The sequence below is a fragment of the Hyla sarda genome, chromosome 2 (assembly GCF_029499605.1).
Source record: "Hyla sarda isolate aHylSar1 chromosome 2, aHylSar1.hap1, whole genome shotgun sequence".
In the NCBI taxonomy this organism is placed as follows: Eukaryota; Metazoa; Chordata; class Amphibia; order Anura; family Hylidae; genus Hyla; species Hyla sarda.
This window is the reverse complement of record NC_079190.1, coordinates 81,177,206-81,196,004: the sequence shown is the minus strand read 5'-3', so window position 1 is coordinate 81,196,004 and position 18,799 is coordinate 81,177,206. Positions and strand designations below refer to the sequence as shown.

Here is an 18,799-nt window from a genome sequence, read left to right as displayed (position 1 = left end):
GGTGACTTCCTTGCCCTAATTGTAAAATAGTTGCTCCTTACTCCGGAAACAGTAAAATAAAACTTTTGCCGTTAAGGACTGATCTACATATAAGAATAGTAAATGGAAGTTCCCTATATTCATTCTAAAGTATTTTTGCTAAACACAAGCTCATGCCCACTAGGAATATGACCCCTCCTTATTCTTCATATAAACCTTCTACATTACTTTTATTTTACCATCTTGTTCACATCATCTGCTTCAATGAGAATTCCTCCAGGCGTTCCAGTTTTGGAGTAAATTTGATGTAAAGTAATCTTTGTACGCATCATTACAGATGAGTGCTCTGTAAATTATGGAACGTTTTTCTGGAACCTGTAACCCCTTTTTGGCCGGATAAGGGTGAGCGTTGTGTGCAGCCTGCGTAGAATTGGCATAGATGTATCATCTGAGTGGATCTTGTTGGTATCTCTGAAGTAAAGCTTATCATATTCTATTCCTAACAAGAAGGAATATTAGAGGTGCAGTCAAATCTATTTTATTAATGATAGAATAAATTCAACCAAAAGAAGAAACATATTCCCCAAAAAGTGAAGACTTAAATCTAATTAGAATATATAATTACTTCATTACTTACTATCATTTCTGGTGGCTATTACTAAATTTTTAATAAAATTGATATTATGGCACCTCTAATGTTCTTTCTTGCTATGTATCTACCGTGAGGTTTATGGCGAATGTGTGGCCAATATCATCGGACACTTATTTTGTTGCATGTTCCCTGTACATTTCTTATTTCTTTTTTTTTTTTTTTATTCAAAGTTTTTTATTGGTTTTTCACATGTTATCAAACGTCACAAAAGTAGACAGGAATTCAATCATAATATAAAGAATGAGTAGCATAACATTACATCATAAGATTCCCACTTCTGAGGAAACCATGCTAACGTCTGTGTACATTTCTTATTTCTCTATAACAAGAAAGTGTTACTGAGAGAAGTAATCTTAGTTAAGTTTTATAGATAGTAGGTCCACTGTAATGGGGAGATACTCTATATACTATGTCCCATGTGTATGAAAGTTGTTGTAATATAGAGAACTGTAGTTTATCCTAACAAGGTCATTAAAAGTGTTTTTCTATTACAGAAAGTGAAGGCATATCCCTAGGATCAGTTTCTGATCAGTGGGTGTCTGACTGCTGTGAGCTCCACCGATCCTGAAAATTAAGTGCAACACTAATTTAGTTCCTTCAAGAGAATGGGGCTCTGAAGCAGGAAGAACCACTGTGCAGGGAAAAAAACATTTAAAAGGGCCATTACTGGGACCAATCACACTCAGCAGTAGTGGTCCAATACTACAAGTCACTAAAGTAGTGTTGTGGTAAATTCTCAGATTATTGGGACTCACAGTCATCAGGCTCCCACTGATCAATAATTGATGGCATATCCTAGTGACATGTCCTCTCCTCCTCTGATGGCAAAACCAATTTAAAGGGGTTATCCTGGAAAAACTTTTTTATATATATATCAACTGGCTCCAGAAAGTTAAACAGATTTGTAAATTACTTCTGTTAAAAAATCTTAATCCTTTCAGTACTTATGAGCTTCTGAAGTTAAGGTTATTCTTTTCTGTGCTTTCTGATGACACGTGTTTCGGGAACCGCCCAGTTTAGAAGAGGTTTGCTATGGGGAATTTCTTTTATACTGGGCGGTTCCCGAGACAAGTGTCATCAGAGAGCACTTAGACAGAAAAGAACAACCTTAACTTCAGAAGCTCATAAGTATTAAAATGATTAAGATTTTTTAATAGAAGTAATTTACAAATCTGTTTAACTTTCTGGAGCCAGTTGATATGTCTGGATAACCCCTTTAATAGTCTATTCACATGTACAGTATTCTGCTCAGATTTGATGTGCAAGATTTGATGCTAGAGATTTCAATGTAAATTAAATAACTGAATACAGCTTCAAATCCTGTGCATCAAATCTGTGCAGAATACTGTACGTGTGAATAGACCCTAAAGGAGATCTCCAGCGAAAACTAACCTATCCACAGGATAGGGGATAAGCAGTTGATCGCGGGGTGTCCGACCACTGGAACGCCCCACCATCTACGGGATGGGACCCAGCGCTCAGTGAGGACATGTTGTCTACCGGTAGACTGCGCGTGCTCCATTAATTTCTATGGGAGTGCCGAAAAGACCTGAGTGTAGCACTTGGGCATCATCAATGCTCCCATAAAAATGAATGGAGCCCGTGCCATCTACCAGTAGCGAATACATGCTCCGCCTGAATCCCGTCCCGGAGATCGCAGGCAGTCCGACCACTGTGGATAGGGGTAAGTTAATGTTAGCCGGAGTTCTCCTTTAAGAATCCATTCACACATACAATATCCTTTGCATATTTTATGCTGCAGAGTTCCATGTCAACTAAATGACTAAACAGGGCTTCAAATCCTGCGCATCAACTATGCACAGGATACTGTACGTGTGAATACACCCTAAATACACAATTATTAAAGAAGCTTTCATAAAACTCTGAATACAATTTAACTTTTTAAATGCAGAAAATATACATTGAAGCCCAATGTAAATAAAGCGTAAACATTACAATCATCTTTGAGCAAATTTTCTAACAAATTTAGTATTCGATTTTTCATGGTCGTTAACATTTTTGCCTGGAATGGACATCGTTGTTTCTGAGGCTCAGAACCTGCCCTAATCTTTACCTGCTCACACAGCTGAGTGGTTTGTTACATTACCAATGCAGTCCATCAACAATCTCTTGGGCTGAATTCAAGGTATACAGATTTTATCTGCTCTGTAACAAACTTCAAGCTGTTGACCAGGACTAATTCAGGTAAGGTTTTCAGCCTCTGAACCACTTGTAATCACTGACAACAAGTATGCTGCAAACGTAACATAACAGCAAAGATGCAATCTTTAAACAACAGACATTAACCCTTTTATTATTGTGCAGTTCAATAGGTTATGTTCTGAAATTTACTTCATGGCCCATAATTTTTGTCTTTTTGGTGTGAAGACAACATAAATGTATTGAATACTATTGCAGAATCATACTGTGAAAGTAAAAAAAAAACACACTAGTGAATAGGAAGACATAGGCTCAGATTTATCAATCGTTGAAAACCAAATCTGGTGTTTCCCCTAACAACCATTCACAGCTCAGCTTTCATATCTTTAGGGTATGTTCACACGTACGCAGGTTTGATGCGCAGGATGTAATGCACAAGATTTGATGCACAGGATTTTCCGCTTCAGGTTTCAATGTAAACTAAATGACTGAACACAACTTCTAATCGGCAGTTATAAATCCTGCGCATCAAATCTGCGCAGGATCCTGTATGTGTGAATGTACCCTAAAGGATAGGGGATAAGATGTCTGATCGTGGGGGGCCCGCTGCTGGGGACCCCCTGCGATCTCCCTGCAGCACTCGCATTACGAGCGGAGCTGCATCTCCAGGCTCGGAAACTGGAAGTGTGACATAATGCCACGCCCCCTCCCTTTATGTCTATGAAGGACAGGGGTGAGGCTGTTTCTGGAAGAAGTCGGCTATGTTTTTCTAATCCTGGATAACCCCTTTAAGGGTTAATGTGACAAAAAAATTCCAAAATAGCACATTTGTGGTCACTTTTTATATCATGAAAAAATTAATAAAAAGTGATCAAAAAGTCCAATCAATATAAAAATGGTACTGATGAAAACTTCATATCACGGCGCAAAAAATTAGCCCTCATACCACCCCGTACGTTGAAAAATAAAGTTATAGGGGTCAGGTGGTGACAATTTTAAACATAAATTTTCCTGCATGTTGTTATGATTTTCTTTTTAGAAGTACAACAAAATCCAACCTATTTAAGTAGGGTATCATTTTAACTTTATGGACCTACAGAATAAAGAGAAGGTGTCATTTTTACTGAAAAATGCACTGCGTAGAAACGGAAGCCCCCAAAAGTTACAAAATGGCATTATTTCTTCAATTTTGTCGCACAGTGAATTTTTTTTCTGCTTCGCCTTGGATATTTTGTTAAAATGACTGATGTCACTGCAAAGTAGAATTGGTGGCACAAAATAAGCCATAATATGGAATTTTAGGTGCAAAATTGAAAGCGTTATGATTTTTAGAAAGTGATGAGGAAAAAATGAAAATGCAAAAACGGAAACACCCTGCGTCCTTAAGGGGTTAAAGGGTTTATTCAGGAATAGAAAAACAAAGCTACATTCTCCCAAAAACAGCACCACCTCTGTCCTCAGGTTGTGTGTGGTATTACAACTTGGCTCTATTTACGTCAGTCAACCTGAGGACAGGGGTAAGGCTGTTTCTGAAAGAAGTCAGCTATGTTTTTCTAATCCTGGATATAACCCCTTTAAGCTTGGCCTCTCAGTTATCTCCTGCCACCCCTCTATAAACATACACACTCAACTGAACATGTATATTTATTTTACAAGGCACATGGGGGGAGATTTATCTACACATGTGTAGAGGAAAGGTTGACCAGTTGCCCGTAACAACCAATCAAATTGCTTCTTTCATTTTTAAAAGGGCTTTGAGAAATAAAAGAAGCGATCTGATTGGTTGCTATGTGCAATTGCTCTACTTTTCCTCTAACCAGGTTTTGATAAATCTTCCCCGTGGTGATTTGCTGCTGACAATGTGACCATACACACCTTCAGTGAATCTAACATCCCCAATTTTTGTTTCTGCCAAAAGCAGACAACTGCCCTGGTATCTAAATTACAGTGTTCCCCCACATTAGGCAGGCAGTGTTCCTCCACATTAGGCAGGCAGTGTTCCCCCACATTATGTAGGCCAGTGGTCTTCAACCTGCGGACCTCCAGATGTTGCAAAACTACAACTCCCAGCATGCCCGGACAGCCAACGGCTGTCCGGGCATGCTGGGAGTTGTAGTTTTGCAACATCTGGAGGTCCGCAGGTTGAAGACCACTGATGTAGGCAGTGTTCCCCCACAGACATACAGCCTCCAGCCATATACATTGTATGGCTGGAGGCTGTATGCCTGTGTACTGCCCACTTCAGTGCTCCAACCACCGCTCCGGCTATTGCAGTAGGTCTTGGGACCGTTGGTCGGAGCACTGAAGATCATGTGCCGCTGGTCACTTACCAAGCTGGCCAGCGCACGTCTTCCTCCTTCTCTATCCTCCGGTCCTCGGCGGCTTTGTTTCCATGGGCGCACGCACGGGACGTCAGAGACGTTCCGCCGTGCGCTATATCCCGGCTGCCCTGCGTTTTTAAACTTAACGTGGGGCCGCAGGGAGTTAATAGTGATGGGGGGAATTGCCCCGTCGCTACAGGACAGGCAAACACCGTCTCTGCTCGGGGCCCCAAGCAATTGCTTGGTTTGCCTGTCCTGTTACGACCTCTCCCGCCGAACCCCTGGGGTTCGATCGAACCCAGGTTAAGAACCACTGAACGAGAGCATAGTAGCTGCATGTGTTTACTATTTGTGATCAGCTAATAGTTACATTCCATTTTATAAGTTATCCTACTTTGTTTTTTTTAGTTCCTTCAATCACACACAAGAAGAAGAGCTATGGTGAGTGAATACCATTAAGACTAAGTTTACTTGTATTTTTTGTCAAAGCAGGAAGTGCAGTCTATATTAGTCTATATTATGCAGTCTATATTAGTCTAGTATGTTGTAACATTATTGTATATAATATTAGACTGTACCTACATCTTTGTCGGAGCCTCAGTTGCAGATTCCATGAAGGATGTCTAAAGAAATAGCTTAGTGGGCTGCACTTTTTTTTTCCTGTTCTCTGTTCATGAAACGCACCATGACAGAAACCGGAACAGACGGACTCCATTGTAGTCTGTGGGTTTCATTTGGGTGTTGTTGTTGTGCATCATGTGACTACCACTGCATTATTATAGTTTTATGATCACATGACTGAACAGAAAGATGGAAATACTGAGACTGATGTGAGCATAACATTACCGTATTATTAGTCTGTTGAATCGACTTTAATAGAAGAGATGGATGGGTGCGGGAATAAGTAATACATGTCATTGTTTGACCACTTTTATTACAGATAGGGTCCAGTTCGGCCTCTATTATAGCTGAATGTTTGTAATGATTTCTCCTGCTGGCTGTCTTTTATTTGTAGTCTTGTGGACAATAAGATACATCTGAAGTATGTAACTCCTGTCATCTTGACTGTCTTCGTTTTGGCTCTGTATCTCCATGCTCAACAAGTGGAATCCACTGCTCGTCTAGATTTCTTATGGAAACTACAGGTATATCTGACAACTGTAAAAAAAAAAAAAAATACCATATAAAATACCGAACTAGTGGTTATAAATTCACCTAGTAGCCATTCAAATCTGATTAAAAGCTGTAATTTCAATTGTCACATGATGGTTTCCCCTTTAAAATCTCAACATGGCCATGATGGCTTATACAATATTCTACTTCCAAGAGTCATGGAGCGCGGAAGCATCTAGTTTGGTAATATATGTTGTAAGTCAGAAACACTGATCTTATGGTCTGTATTTGTGACAGATAACTGAGAAGTAACAATATAGCTTCTATGCATTGGCAAGCATTAGATCATTGCTTACTGTCCTAAATGAGATGCTTGATATTGTGCTTAGGAGATCTGTTTTTCTATACTAAACCTATAGTACTGTATAATGACTTTAAAACCAGTATTTCTGTAAGGTCTTCTATTGACAAACTGTTGTCCATTTAGGCAACTGGAGAAAAGGAAGATATGGAAGAGCTGCAAGCCTACAATAGGCGTCTTCTGCACAATATCCTTCCTAAAGATGTTGCAGCTCATTTCCTGGCCCGAGAACATAGGAATGATGAACTCTACTATCAGTCCTGTGAATGCGTGGCTGTAATGTTTGCATCCATCAGTAATTTCTCTGAGTTTTACGTTGAGCTTGAGGCGAACAATGAAGGAGTGGAGTGTCTACGCTTACTCAATGAGATTATTGCTGACTTTGATGAGGTGATGAATAGTAATATTTTTTGTGTTTTAGTGTTTGCTAAACCTAACTCTGCCTGCATTGAAAAATAATGCAAACATTTCACTTATTTAGTGGAGATAAATTTGGTAATTTGAAACAGTTTTCTAGTACTATAAAGGAGTATTTCAATGTTTCTCACAGGGCCCAAGGCCCACTCCTCCCTATTTTCGACTGCTTGTAGGTGGTCGCTAAGCCAAAAACAGCCGCTGTTTTTATATGATTTGATGATTTGTGTAGTTCTCAGTGACTTTAAAGGGGTACTCCGCTGCCCCAGCTTTCGGAACATTTTGTTCCCAACCCTTGGAGCGGGTGTCGGGGGTCGGGATGTTATGGCAACGCCCCTCATGACATCACACCATGCCCCCTCAATGCATGTCCCATAGAGTTGCATTGAGGGGTCATGGCGTGACATCAGAAGGGGCGTGGCCGTGACATCACGACCCCCGACGCCCTCACCTAGCATTCTAAATGAATGCTGCACAGAGATCACGGGGGTCCCAGCTGTGGGACCCCCACGATCGGACATCTTATCCCCTATCATTTGGATAGGGGATAAGATGTCTGGGGGGCAGAGTACCCCTTTAAGGGTAGTTGGTGGAGAGAAGAGTTGGGTGTCCTGGATTTTTACCGCTCAACCATTTTGTTCTGGAAAGGATAAGCGGACGACAGAGCTGTCTAGCTGCAGTTCAACCCAAAGATAACTGTTGGCTGAACCTTTGGGCACCTTTTGGAGTGCGTTGGCATCTATCATGTTGTGCAATCATTTGCCCTCACCACTAAAACAGCCTGGCCAAATAGAAACTGTTGCTTAATAAATGGCCAAAGCAATGGACAGATAAGTGTTGCATGCAACATGACAACCAAAAACCACTTAGTGCTGTATGTTCAAAGATTGACTGAATAACCAAATGTCATCTAATGGTAAACTCTCTAACCTTCTCAACAGATCATCAGTGAAGAAAAGTTCAAGCAGTTAGAGAAAATCAAAACCATCGGCAGCACTTACATGGCGGCTTCAGGCCTAAATGATACAACTTACGACAAGGAGGGCAAATCACACATTACTGCCTTGGCAGACTACGCAATGAAGCTGATGGAGCAGATGAAGTATATCAATGAGCACTCCTTCAATAACTTCCAGATGAAGATTGGTGAGTATCACAATATCAGCGCATTTTATTTCTTTATACTGGAAAATGCGCCATTTACCTTCCCCTGACTTCCATAAATTCATCTTACAGCTTTACAGTTTTCCTCTCTTAGAAACATAAGGGTATAAATTATTATTTCCATCATGAAAAGTATAGCTTTTACAACTTCTGAAATATTTTTATAATATCCATTATATGCCACATTCCATTATCATCAATAAGGTAGTAAGCTGTGTTCACATAATTCATATAACTTTATGCAGCATCGTACTAGATGGAAAGAGTGTGGTGTATTTTATGTGAAATATCTAGATGTCAAAGTCTGTTTATGCATCTCCTGCAGGACTTAACATTGGCCCTGTGGTTGCTGGTGTTATTGGAGCCCGTAAACCCCAATATGATATTTGGGGAAACACTGTGAATGTAGCAAGTCGGATGGACAGCACTGGAGTACCAGACCGCATACAGGTTAGTATTCTATATAATAAACCACTACCACTAAACAATAAAGTAACTATTGAGAACACATTTTTTTATCCTTTCTGAAATAGGGTGTCATTTACTTTGCCTGATATATAGAAAGAATGGATAAAGGGAGAAAGGGTAGCCTCTAGGTGTGAACTTACATCAGTTAAATAAAGGATATGAAAACTTTTATAAAGCATTTTCTCTATAGGGATATTAAAAACATGTTTAGTTTGTGTTTTATAGTTTCTGTTATCAGTAAAGCCCATCAGAGATACATATTTTCTGTCAACCTTTTTCCTGAGCCAACTTCTAAGCTGATTTATGACCACATCAAAAGTCAACTTTGAGACGGTCATAAATCAGCTAAGAAGTTCCTTCAGAAGAGAAGGGCTGATAAGAAACCCGGCAGAGAATTACTTTTCAGAATTTATTTATTTTTTAGACCATGAAAAACATAATAAATATAAAACACACTGCTCAAAAATAAATAAATAAAGGGAACACTTAAACAACACAATGTAACTCCAAGTCAATCACACTTCTGTGAAATCACACTGTCCACTCAGGAAGCAACACTGATTGACAATCAATTTCACATGCTGTTGTGCAAATGGAACAGACAACAGGTGGAAATTATAGGCAATTAGCAAGACACCCCCAATAAAGGAGTGGTTCTGCAGGTGGTGACCACAGACCACTTCTCAGTTCCTATGCTTCCTGGCTGATGTTTTGGTCACTTTTGAATGCTGGCGGTGCTTTCACTCTAGTGGTAGCATGACATGGAGTCTACAACCCACACAAGTGGCTCAGATAGTGCAGCTCATCCAGGATGGCACATCAATGCGAGCTGTGGCAAGAATGTTTGCTGTGTCTGTCCGTGTAGTGTCCCGAGCATGGAGGCGGTACCAGGAGACAGGCCAGTACATGAGGAGATGTGGAGGAGGCCGTAGGAGGGCAACAACCACGCAGCAGGACCGCTACCTCCGCCTTTGTGCAAGGAGGAGCACTGCCAGAGCCCTGCAAAATGACCTCCAGCAGGCCCCAAATGTGCACAGTTCCACTCAAACGGTCAGAAACAGACCCCATGAGGGCCCGACGTCCACAGGTGGGGGTTCTGCTTACAGCTCAACACCAGGCAGGACATTTGGCATTTGCCAGAGAACACCAAGATTGGCAAATTCGCCACTGGCGCCCTGTGCTCTTCACAGATGAAAGCAGTTTCACACTGAGCACATGTGACAGATGTGACAGAATCTGGGGACGCCTTGGAGAATGTTCTGCCTGCAACATCCTCCAGCATGACCGGTTTGTCGGTGGGTCAGTAATGGTGTGGGATGGCATTTCTTTGGGGGCCGCACAGCCCTCCATGTGCTTGCCAGAGCTAGCCTGACTGCCATTAGGTACCGAGATAAGATCCTCAGACCCCTTGTGAGACCATATGCTGATGTGATTGGCCCTGGGTTCCTCCTAATGCAAGATAATGCTAGACCTCATGTGTTTGGAGTGTGTCAGGAGTTCCAGCAAGAGGAAGGCATTGATGCTATGGACTTGCCCTCCTGTTCCCCAGACCTGAATCTGATTGAGCACTTCTGGGACATCATGTCTCGCTACATCCACCAATGCCTCGTTGCACCACAGACTGTCCAGGAGTAGGCGGATGCTTTAGTCCAGGTCTGAGAGGAAATCCCTCAGGAGACCATTGGCCACCTCATCAGGAGCATGCCCAGGCATTGTAGGGAGGTCATACGGGCACGACATTACATCAAAGTTGGATCAGCCTGTAGTGTGGTTTTCCACTTTGATTTTGAGTATGACTCCATATCCAGACCTCCATGGGTTGATAAATTTGATTTCCACTGATAAGTTTTGTGTGATTTTGTTGTCAGCACATTCAACCATGTAAAGACGAAAGTATTTCATATAATAAGTTCATTCAGATCTAGGATGTGTTATCTTGGCGTTCCCTTTGTTTTTTTGAGCAGTGTATTAATTACAAAGCAAGAATAAAACTAACTTTGCCTTTCAAAGGTGTCCATAGCCTTTAATGTAGGTTATAATAGAACAGAGTGAGAATAAGAAAAGCTGCAGCACTTGTTTCACGTTTAACTTTCTATATTAATGTAATGCATAGGCAATTATTGTTTCACTATGTAGCTTATTCACAGCCTTACAGATAAACTAATGCCCGTCCTTTATATATGCCCCTTTACATTTTAACTTTTTTGGCAACAAAACACAAATGTAATAGATTAAATAGTGTTATATAAAAACAGTAATGACTATTATTGGAATGTAGGTAGAGAAATGTGTATGTGCATCTCTATGGTGAGGACACTTAGCTCTATACTTCTTTCCATGATGTCACCCCAGCACTCCCAACAAAAACAACAACAAAAAGTGTGTTTTTTGCCCTGAAAAGTGGTATATGGCACTGTGAGATCTCCTAGGCTTCAGGATTTTATATTTATCCCATGTGGCATAGGGCTCCCAGCAGAAGTACAGTGGAAGTGGAAGTACAGTTATGGAACATGATGGACAAGGCAAGAGATGTGTGACTGTGTAAGGATAATAGTAGGGTACGATATTGAGAAAAGTTCGAAATGTATTTGTAGAACTGTCATTTTTTGGACCATTTCTAGTTAAAACATATGTTTTATGAACATTTATTAAAATATGACTATAAAACAACAAATATACACAAGAGATCTGATGCGAGTTCAGAGTCTGTACCCCTTCCTCGGAGAAGTTACAGCAATAAAACGGATATTGCTGAAATATAAGTTTTATCTGGTTATGGTCACTATCTGGGCTAGCAGAAAGGAAAACGCCTGTCTGTGAGAGTTAATTATTGGAGCCTACAGGGCCTGAGTCAAAAAATGGCCTGATCCCAAGGCTTTAAAGGGGTACTTCGCCCATAGACATCTTATCCCCTATCCTTTGGATAGGGGATAAGATGTAAGATCGCCGGGGTCCCGCTGCTGGGGACCCCGGGGATCGCTGCTGCAGCACCCCACTATCATTACTGCGCAGAGCGAGATCGCTCTGCATGTAATGACTGGCAATACAGGGGCCAGAGCATCGTTACGTCACGGCTCCGCCCCTCGTGACATCACGGCACGCCCCCGTCAATACAAGTCTATGGGAGGGGGCGTGGCAAGTCTATGGTCGTCACACCCCCTGCCATAGACTTGCATTAAGGGGACGGGCCGTGATGTCATAAGGGACGGAGCCATGACGTCACACTGCTCCGGCCCCTGTATCGCCCGTCATTACACACAGAGCGAACTCGCTCTGTGCAGTAATGATAGCGGGGTGCTGCAGTGGCAATCCCCGGGGTCCCCAGCAGCGGGACCGCGGCGATCTAACATCTTATCCCCTATCCTTTGGATAGGGGATAAGATGCCAGGGGCGGAGTACCCCTTTAAAGGTTTTCCTGGAATGAGGGGAGTTAGGAACGATACTTTCCTATAGAAAATAAGTTATCTGTGAGGGGTACTTTGTATAGATATGAAATGCTACTGAGGATTTGAAATGTCGGCCTGCTCTCCTGTTTTTCTTGTCTTTTTTGTTTTACATAGTGTTCTTAAAATAAATTATTTAATATAGATATAGAAATCTTTAAAATAGATATCTAAAATATAGATATCATGGCATCATATTCCTCACTCTTTGGACTATAAAGGTTTTAAACACATATGTAACTGCATGTTCCATTTGTATTACATTATGTTTTTAGTTTGTTTTTTAATGCAAGTCTTCAATCAACAACTTTTCTTTTACTTTAGGTTACAACAGATCTGTACCAAGTGTTGGTAGCCAAAGGTTATACGTTGGAGTTTCGAGGAGTTGTTAAAGTTAAAGGCAAAGGGGAAATGACCACCTACTTCCTCAATGATGGTCCAGCCAGCAGTTAGCAGGAATATCTGCTTTAAGGGGAAGGAGGAATTGGAAGCCTCATATTGACCCCAGAGTATCCAGAACAATAAGGAAGCTACCTACATCATCTGCAACAGTGCAGTTGCAAGGGGGGCTCAGTGGTGCCAAAGCCTTGCACCTGAGATGGAGCGCTTGGCAGGGGAGTAAATGTGTGGTGCTGTACTCAGTGTCCGTGCTGCCCTACCCTGGAGACTGTCTTACCTGTACAATGAAAGCCCAGAGAAGCCGCTTTTCACCCTGGCACTTGAAAACGAAATACTCACAGGCGGTACTTACAAATTATTTATTGTAAACAAGACATTATTATATTTTCTTTTATCTTTCTCTTTTTTTAATATTTTATTGGAATAAACACAGCAAAAGAATCATTTTTCAATAGACTTAAAAGATGAAGCTTCTCTAAAAACTGACCAAAGAGCCAGAAGTACGGGCCACAGCAGGGAGTGTGGGCATCGCCTTGTACGTTATTATGCGCTGTATGTTTTCTCTGGGGAGTGACATGTCTCCAGCAGGAGGTGGGAACAAGATAGTTCTCCATTATTACAAACAGGGACGTGAAAGGGCAACAAAAATTCTGCAGATCAATTCTTTCCTTCCATTCCACATCCTGACCCTGATCTCATGGTCCACACTCACCTCCAGATAATGGAAACTGACAAACAGGAGCAGGGGATAATCCTACATGGATCTCTCAGGAGGTTCCACTTCAGTGCATTGTTTCTTTCTGTTCTAACTAGGAAGTGTTTTCGATAGACTCTCTGAGACCCCGAACATCCATGGAGAGTTGCATGAGGAACCACATCCTCAAAGCAGATATCAACAGTCTTTGCCTTTTTTTTAACCCATTCCCTCTACTGCCTTTGATTCTGTGGAATTACATAAGCGGAAGGGTGAGGAAAATGATGTGCTTGTGTGTCCACATCTGACAATGCACTTGTCTTTTTCACTGTGAAGCTGTTGTTATCTTTTGTCTCATTTGCCAAAATTCATTTCCAACCTGCAGATTTATAGATTCTCGGGTTTGGAGACTAGGGATACATGCCTCAACCTTTTGAGGCAGTAAGACTGTGTTAGGTACTAGCTGGCCTAAGAATTCCTCAGGCTGCAAGGATAGCCAGCGCCTTAATCTTTATATTGTACAATTGGTTCCTTGTGCTTGTTCTGTAACCATTCAAATGGTTAATCACATGGTAGTCATTATATAAATGATATCCACTTATGTTGAGCTTGCACATTGAGAAGAGGCAACTGAACCTCTCCAATGTCAGAATAGTCTGAAGAATATCGTGAACCAATAAGCTGCACAGATTTCACTCAAATGGTTACAGTATAAACTAGTGATGAGAAAATACAACCTGAGAAACATGGTTGAGCCTCAAATATATTCCGAGGTGTTATCTACAGTACCTTTGGTCTTTTCTGCCTCGTTTGCAACACTTAAAGCAGCAGTCAAGGGTTTTCTGAAAATGTAGTCTCACATGTAGTCAAGTCTTGATCCCTAAATAAAGGGCCTAACCCAGACACCTTTTAGCAAAATATTAAAGTGGAATATCACGGGGAGTGCAATTCCATGTCTGGTGCCAAAGAAGGAAAACAAAGTTACAAACATACACTTGGGCTGCTTGTGTTGGCGCTATCATGTATTTTTTTTTTACTGTTTCTCCTCAGAACTGTTCAACTAACACTAAGTATTTTAGGGAAGATGTTGTAGTAAACTGTTTATAGTTGCGTTTATTTGTCTTTAATGAAAGGTATCCTCTGGTTTCATTATAGCCACTGTTCCAGCACACATCAGAGATATGCTAAAAACAATGTGTGCAAGTTATTTCATTGTCTGAAGACTTGGGCACTGTGGCTGTTGCGGAACTACAAATTTCAGCATGCCTATGCCAGTGGAACTATAGCTTGTTGATGCCTGTTGTAAAGTCTCGATTCAAGCCTCTCAAGCTTTTTTTCAAACATAACTAGGTGGTTAACTAACTTTATTAAGTACTTTCTGAGTCTTTTATTAGATATGTTACATGAAAATTCTTTATAATGATCTGAAGGACTTCGCTGCAGCCGGCATCTTTGTGGGAAAAAGAGTGAAGTGCCTTTTTCATCTAGAAAACACATTTAGTATTAATACAAATCTCCCAGCTACTACTACTTTTGTTTTTGTACCATATCCCATAATGTGCCTATGCATTCTGCCTGTTAGTAAATGTTCTTATAATGTTTCTACCAGTTCTTATAAGCTGAAATGCCCCACTTAGCACCACCTTATGGGCCACCTAGTTAAAGGGGTTCTCCACTGCCGTCTTCCGGAGCTCCGCTGGCAGCGTCCGGAAGTTTATTACTCTGGACACTGTGTGCGAGCTTGCGTGTTCGGGGCCAGCGGTCGCGCCCCCTTCCCATAGACTTTCGTTGAGGGGGCGGGCGTGACGTCACGGGGGGGGGGGGGGGGGGGGGGGGGGAGGGGGGGAACCTCGAACACGGAAGCCCGCACACAGCGTCCGGAGTAATAAACTTCCTGACGCTGCCAGCAGAGCTCCGGAAGACAGGGCAGTGGAGAACCCCTTTAAGCAGGTGCTTACTGCACTACATATGGTTACAGAACCATTGTCTTGACATTATTCAAATCCCAATGTTATACCACAGTATCTTTAGCCTACGAATAATGACCTGCATTCTATCTGCTGAAATTCAGGGAAATGAATGATTACTCATATACAAGTTAGAAGTTTTCCAGTCAAAAGTATTCATGTACAAAGAGTGATTAATATGTTATTTTTGATGAAGGAATAGATCCCCTTCAAATCTTACCTGACAACCTTATTTTCAAGCCTGGGACAACTTCTCCTTCCAGAGTAAGAGCTTGTCCACACTGCGAACATTCCACCAGCGGAAATCTGCTGTGGAAATCCAATTGAAATAGTCTCTTTGTTTTCAATGGGATTTTGCTGCTCTGTTCATACTACACGAGCACCGCTGTGCAATTCCGCTGGCAGAAACATGTTCATCCTTTGGGCACAATTCTGCTGGATGAAAAACAGCAACACATCTGTCCTCAGGTTATTGGTGGTATTGCAACTTGGCTCTATTTACTTCAATGGAACTTAACTGCAATGCCACACACAATTTAAAGGGGTACTCCAGCGCTTAGACATCTTATCCCCTATCCAAAGGATAGGGGATAAGATGCCTGATCGTGGGGGTCCCGCCGCTGGGGACCCCCGTGATCTTGCACTCCGCACCCCGTTAAAATCAGTCCCCAGAGCGTGTTCGCTCTGGGTCTGATTACTGTCGATCACGGGGCCGGAGCATTGTGACGTCACGGCTCTGCCCCCTCAATGCAAGCCTATGGGAGGGGGCGTGACAGCCACGGGGTGCGGCATGCAAGATCACGGGGGTCCCCAGTAGCGGGACCCCCGCGATCAGGCATCTTATCCCCTATCCTTTGGATAGGGGATAAGATGTCTAAACGCCGGAGTACCCCTTTAACTACAGCTGTAGTGCTGTTTTGGAAGAAATCAGCTCTGTTTTTTGTTTTTTTAATTCTTGATAATTCCTTTTAGGCTTTATATCCCAATATACAGGGAAACTATGGTGTACTGGTGGATCTAATGTTATATCTTAATGTGTTTCAATCCTGTAACATTATGCGGTTTACTTTAGGTTTGCCACTATTGCATTCTCAAGCCATGTGCTTGTAGCAAGCCATCAGGCCCCAGTGGGTCAAATAGTATGCAGGTAAATCTGTGCCTGCATAGGGAATATAGGACCATGTATTATCACCACTATACTCCCTAAGGGCATGTTCACACGTGAGTATTTTGCTGCAGGACTCAATGGGTAGGAAAATCTGCGGCAAAATATGCATGTGTGAATGTACCCTAAGAAGATTATGGACATACCTATATAGTAGGTAATTGGAGAGCCCCCATGGCTTGTGAAAACTTAGTTTGTTCACATAAAGTTTTCACATCCTGTTTTTTGGGGGGGGAAAATGTACCATCAAAGCAGGATAAAAAATTATGCAGGTTCCTCTTTTCTGTCCTAATAAAAGATGTTGTCAAATAAATAAATAAAAGATACCTTTTTCCCAAGCTTAAAAAAAACAGGATGCAAAACCTTTGATGTGAACATGCCCCTACAGCATTAGTACATATTTCCTTTAAATCATTCTACATACTCATGGTCTATAGCAGTGGTCTTCAACCTGCGGACCTCCAGATGTTGCAAAACTACAACTCTCAGCATGCCCGGACAGCCGTTGGCTGTCCTGGCATGCTGGGAGTTGTAGTTTTGCAACATCTGGAGGGCCACAGGTTGGAGACCACTGATCTATAGGAATCTCATGGTTATTATCCATACTTTGTCTTGGGCAAGAAACTATATGACTTGTATTTTTATGTCTGCTTTTTCCTTTTTCACTAAAATGTGCAATTTGGGGGGTGGCATGTATTGAGGAGCAGATTTATCAGTTCTTTTGGCTCTGTCTAAACATGTTGCTTAGCCACGTCATATTTTTCTACCTTGCTCATGAGAAAGTCTCTGATATTAAGACTGTTCTAAAATGGGCACAAGCCCTGTACCAGGTCTGACCTGTACAGGTGCACACCTCTGCTAAGTCACATCCTTACCTAGCCCCCATCTGGAAGACAAAATGAATGCGTGTTCATATACGTCGTAGTGTCTAATCGCAAGAGTTTGATACCTACAGAATATTTTCAGGATTCTGTTACTCCAGGTTTATGTCATATGGCACATAAGTCCCTATTTATAGTCAGACTCTAATATTCAGTGGGCTCCATGTATGCAAACTGTCTATGAGAAAAGGTGACCTTGTTGTCCATTGCAGTCTAGAACTGCTGAACTCTGGTTGCTATATGTAACAAGACACTTCTACTCTGGGACTATTTTGACTCCTGAGGCCCAATGTGCCTTAACTAGAGATGAGCGAACTTACAGTAAATTTGATTCGTCACAAACTTCTCGGCTCGGCAGTTGATGACTTATCCTGCGTAAATTAGTTCAGCCTTCAGGTGCTCCGGTGGGCTGGAAAAGGTGGATACATTCCTAAGAAAGAGTCTCATAGGACTGTATCCACCTTTTCCAGCCCACGGGAGCACCTGAAAGCTGAACTCATTTATGCAGGAAAAGTCATCAACTGCCGAGCCGAGAAGTTCGTGACGAATCGAATTTACTGTAAGTTCGCTCATCTCTAGCCTTAACCATTGGGCTTTATCATACTTTTACAAGAAAAAGTGTTTCAACACTGTGCCATAATTTATAAAGAGGAGATGATCTTAAAATGGTTATCTAGGAATAAAAAAAACAGCTGCTTTCTCCCAAAACCAGCACCACACCTGTCCTCGGGTTGTGTGTGGTATTACAACTAGGCTCCATTCACTTCAATGGAACTGAGCTGCAATACCACACACAACCTGAGGACAGGGGTGGTGCTATAATAAATCAGCTCTGTTTTTGTAATCCTAGATAACCCCTTTTAGAGGACCCTTCTTTAGATAAAGACCGCATCATCCATATAGTGATGATAAAGACATGTGGCTTCACTAGTTCTAATTTTATTTCTTAAATCTCAAAGCGGAATCCAATGTTTTAAAGTACTACTTTTCTAGGTGTTTTAGAATTACATATATATATTTATAAAAATATAATTTAAATATATAAACTATAATGTATATGTTTAAATTATATCAGATTGGGATATATAGAATGTAAATGTATATATATTTATATATGGCTTTTGTACAAATAAAAACTGTTGTCACAGGTACTTGCTGGCTACACAAATGACTAATATAAAAAAAAGCTAATTTATGACTGTTGAACAATTCTAAATAAATTCAAGGAAGGATCACATGAGCATCTACCCTGTAGCATTGACCTCAAGAGTAACATTGTATTGAAGTATATACAGATTAATTGGAAGCACAGGCTGCTAGAACAGGTAGCAGGTGTGTAATACTTGTGTTTGCGTTACTGTTGTGTGTGTGTGTTTTGTAAATGTATGTACTTGAAAAAAGTCAGGTGTCTATATAGCAGTGATCTCGACCAACATTGGTCACCACGCTGGACGTCTTCACTTTTGGGAAGATCAGTGTGGTTTTATTCCATGTTATAGAAATGCTGGTGTGAAGTATTGCACATGCGTTTATAGCACTTCTAATATATCACCAAAGATTTCCCCCCACACGCACATTTTGCAGAGCATGGTGTATCAGTATGTTACAGCAGTGCAAT

At 41.4% G+C, this 18,799-nt stretch overlaps 1 protein-coding gene across 5 annotated transcripts in view; it reads left to right on the top strand.

Moving 5' to 3' along the window:
* The window catches only part of ADCY6 (adenylate cyclase 6), a 220,415-nt gene extending 205,528 nt beyond the window's left edge, over positions 1-14,887 (top strand). For 4 of the 5 annotated variants that reach the window (XM_056562246.1, XM_056562241.1, XM_056562243.1 and 1 more), the window contains exons 18-23: positions 5,521-5,553; positions 6,128-6,257; positions 6,713-6,976; positions 7,942-8,146; positions 8,490-8,614; positions 12,400-14,886. In XM_056562246.1, the coding sequence (XP_056418221.1) occupies positions 5,521-5,553; positions 6,128-6,257; positions 6,713-6,976; positions 7,942-8,146; positions 8,490-8,614; positions 12,400-12,528 (886 nt within the window). In that variant the 3' untranslated portion in view covers positions 12,529-14,886. Of the gene's footprint in view, positions 1-5,520; positions 5,554-6,127; positions 6,258-6,712; positions 6,977-7,941; positions 8,147-8,489; positions 8,615-12,399 lie in introns of all 5 variants that reach the window. The other variant, XM_056562242.1, reaches the window with a different exon arrangement.
* Positions 14,888-18,799: the final 3,912 nt, after the last annotated feature.